General features: G+C 38.7%; 1 protein-coding gene across 1 annotated transcript; it reads left to right on the forward strand.

Moving 5' to 3' along the window:
• The first annotated feature begins 589 nt into the window (after nt 1-589).
• LOC121631551 lies at nt 590-2,122 on the forward strand. Its single transcript, XM_041972553.1, has 3 exons — nt 590-1,571; nt 1,633-1,699; nt 1,995-2,122. Exons 1-3 carry the CDS (start codon nt 759-761, stop codon nt 2,075-2,077), a joined length of 963 nt encoding a protein of 320 aa, XP_041828487.1. The 5' UTR covers nt 590-758; the 3' UTR covers nt 2,078-2,122.
• The last annotated feature ends 261 nt before the right edge of the window (nt 2,123-2,383 follow it).

The following is a 2,383-nucleotide window of genomic DNA, read 5'->3' on the forward strand; positions in this document are numbered from 1 at the left end:
GATGTTGTGGACAAAGGCACTGAGATTGTTGCAAGTGATTACAATGACAATATACAACAGTCAGTTGCACATCTTAACCTTGGTCCATCAAACACTTTGATTGCCAATGATGTGACACTTAAAGGGACAAAGTATAAGTGCAACATGTATATTGTAACAGGTCATAATGATGATGGCTTATTAGTGGGAAAAATAAAGAAAATCATTGTTCATAAAAACTCAGTAGTTTATTTCATCTGTGAGAAACACCAAGCTATTCGGCTTCCTTCCATTGACTCTTATCATACAAGTCCTGTGCCAAGATCCTACTGCTGTGTCAAACCAGATCATTTCTTGGGTCGGGTCTGCAGAAGACCTGAAGTATGTCCAGCAAGAAGACATCAAAGTTCTGCTGACAGTCATACAGCAATGCAAATTGTTGGACACTTTCAAACAAGGTAAAGAACCATCTAATATATTTGATGTTGATGACAAAAAGCACAAATTACATAATGGTAGATGTTTTATTTTTAAATCACATGTGCTCTTTTATGATTTCAGAAACAAATACAGTCACACTAGACTTGGAGACTGTTTCAAGTCATTCAACTGCATCCCCTTTCTCCAGTCCTTGGAGTACTTCCACATTTTCACTTTCCAGCATTCTACCAATTTCACCACAACCTTCAGCACTGCAAACACCTCTTGTGTTAAGCCGGAATGATACCTAAAATGTTTCCCGGTCTTGGCCAGAAACCTTTGAAGTCCCATGGGACAAAATGCCAATGGAAATTCAGAGAGCAATTTCAGAAGGCAAAAGACACCCTCCTGACAAGAGGCGACAAATGATAAGAATTCTTGCAGATGAAGTTCAAAAGTACGAGGCTAATCCCACACGTTCACAATGCCTTACAATCTGCCAGAAAATAACCCATCAATACCCAGGTAGCTTTGCTTATTTGACACCAAGTGGAAAGCTAATTGCTGGAGGGTATATTTCTCTGCTCTCTCAACTCAAAACAAGAGTTGAGAATATCAACCGTTCCGGGACCTTTCAAAGATACAGATCATCAGGACCCTGCAGAATTGCTGGAGTCAAGCGGGGACCAACTGACATGTATGGGTGTACTAGATTCCAGCCTGAACTCCCTCCAGAGGAAACTGATGACACAGTGGAGGAGAAACGTCAAAGATTACAAAGCACTTACAGCAAGTACGGCATCAATGGAGATGACAGGCCAGATGTGACAGATTTGATGGAGACCACATTTAGCCTCCAGCGCAGACACATAAACAGGATACCTGCTTCCTCTGTAGCTGATTTGCGATTGAACTGGCCTTACCTATTTACACAAAGAGGAATCTTTTCTCACTTTGAGTTGCTGACAGATGTACCTGTCCTCCGTGCCCTGGAACTGTCAGTTGAGGAGTGTGGTAATGCAGTTGTAGAGTATCTCCGCACCAAAGTGAAGAATTCCAATGTCCAGACAATCTTGGCTCAAAATGCATCTGGCGACTTAACATTCCTTGTCATCCAACTATTGATGGCTCATTTCAATGAGTCTCCAGATGGGCTGATGCTGAGTACTGACGTAAGTCCATTTTTGCATATGTATATTGTATTTCTAATATATACGTTTCCATGCTATCCAGGAATATGCAACAGCAGCAGATGATGAAACCAGCCTAAGTTTGCCTGCCAGTCCTTGTCTGATATTGTGTAAGTTCAGAATTTGCAATATTTATAGGTGGTACTTAATACTTCTTAACATGTTGATTTCTTTTTTTTTCTTTTGGTAATTACACATGCAATTCTTTAAAAATAGGAATTGTATGTGTGCACATTACACATTAAAAAAGGAAGATTGGAAAGCACTCTCTATAACATTTAAAAAGTCTTCATTAGAATAGCTTTGTCATGTTAAATTAATTCAGCTTCAGTGTGTTAAAGTGTGGTGCCTATGAATAGTTTATGAGGAAAAGCACAACAAAAACTTATATCTCTGTCCACCCAGGTGGCAATGAGCAACTGGTAGTTGGATGGATGTCAGCGCTGAAAGCCATATCATCTTTGAGGGAGTCCAGCCAACATTTGTGACAGGACTTGCAGCAGTACCACTTTCTACATATTCAACCTGCAATATCAAGATGAGGCAGCTAAGACTTTGGAGTGCATTCAACCTATTCTATTGATTGTATTTATTTATATTGAAAACACTGTACAGTGAGTTAAATACAACAAATTGCACAAGATTTAAAAGCTATGAAGCAAATTATAACTAATAGTTGTCAAAATTGTTGATGTATTTTCTTGGTACATTTAAAAACAACACAATTTCTCAAAATAAGGCATAAAAATATTTTACAGTTACTGGCAGCTTTCAAAGTTCCAAATAAATTATTT

Source organism: Melanotaenia boesemani, chromosome 20 (assembly GCF_017639745.1).
Source record: "Melanotaenia boesemani isolate fMelBoe1 chromosome 20, fMelBoe1.pri, whole genome shotgun sequence".
NCBI classification, from domain to species: Eukaryota; Metazoa; Chordata; class Actinopteri; order Atheriniformes; family Melanotaeniidae; genus Melanotaenia; species Melanotaenia boesemani.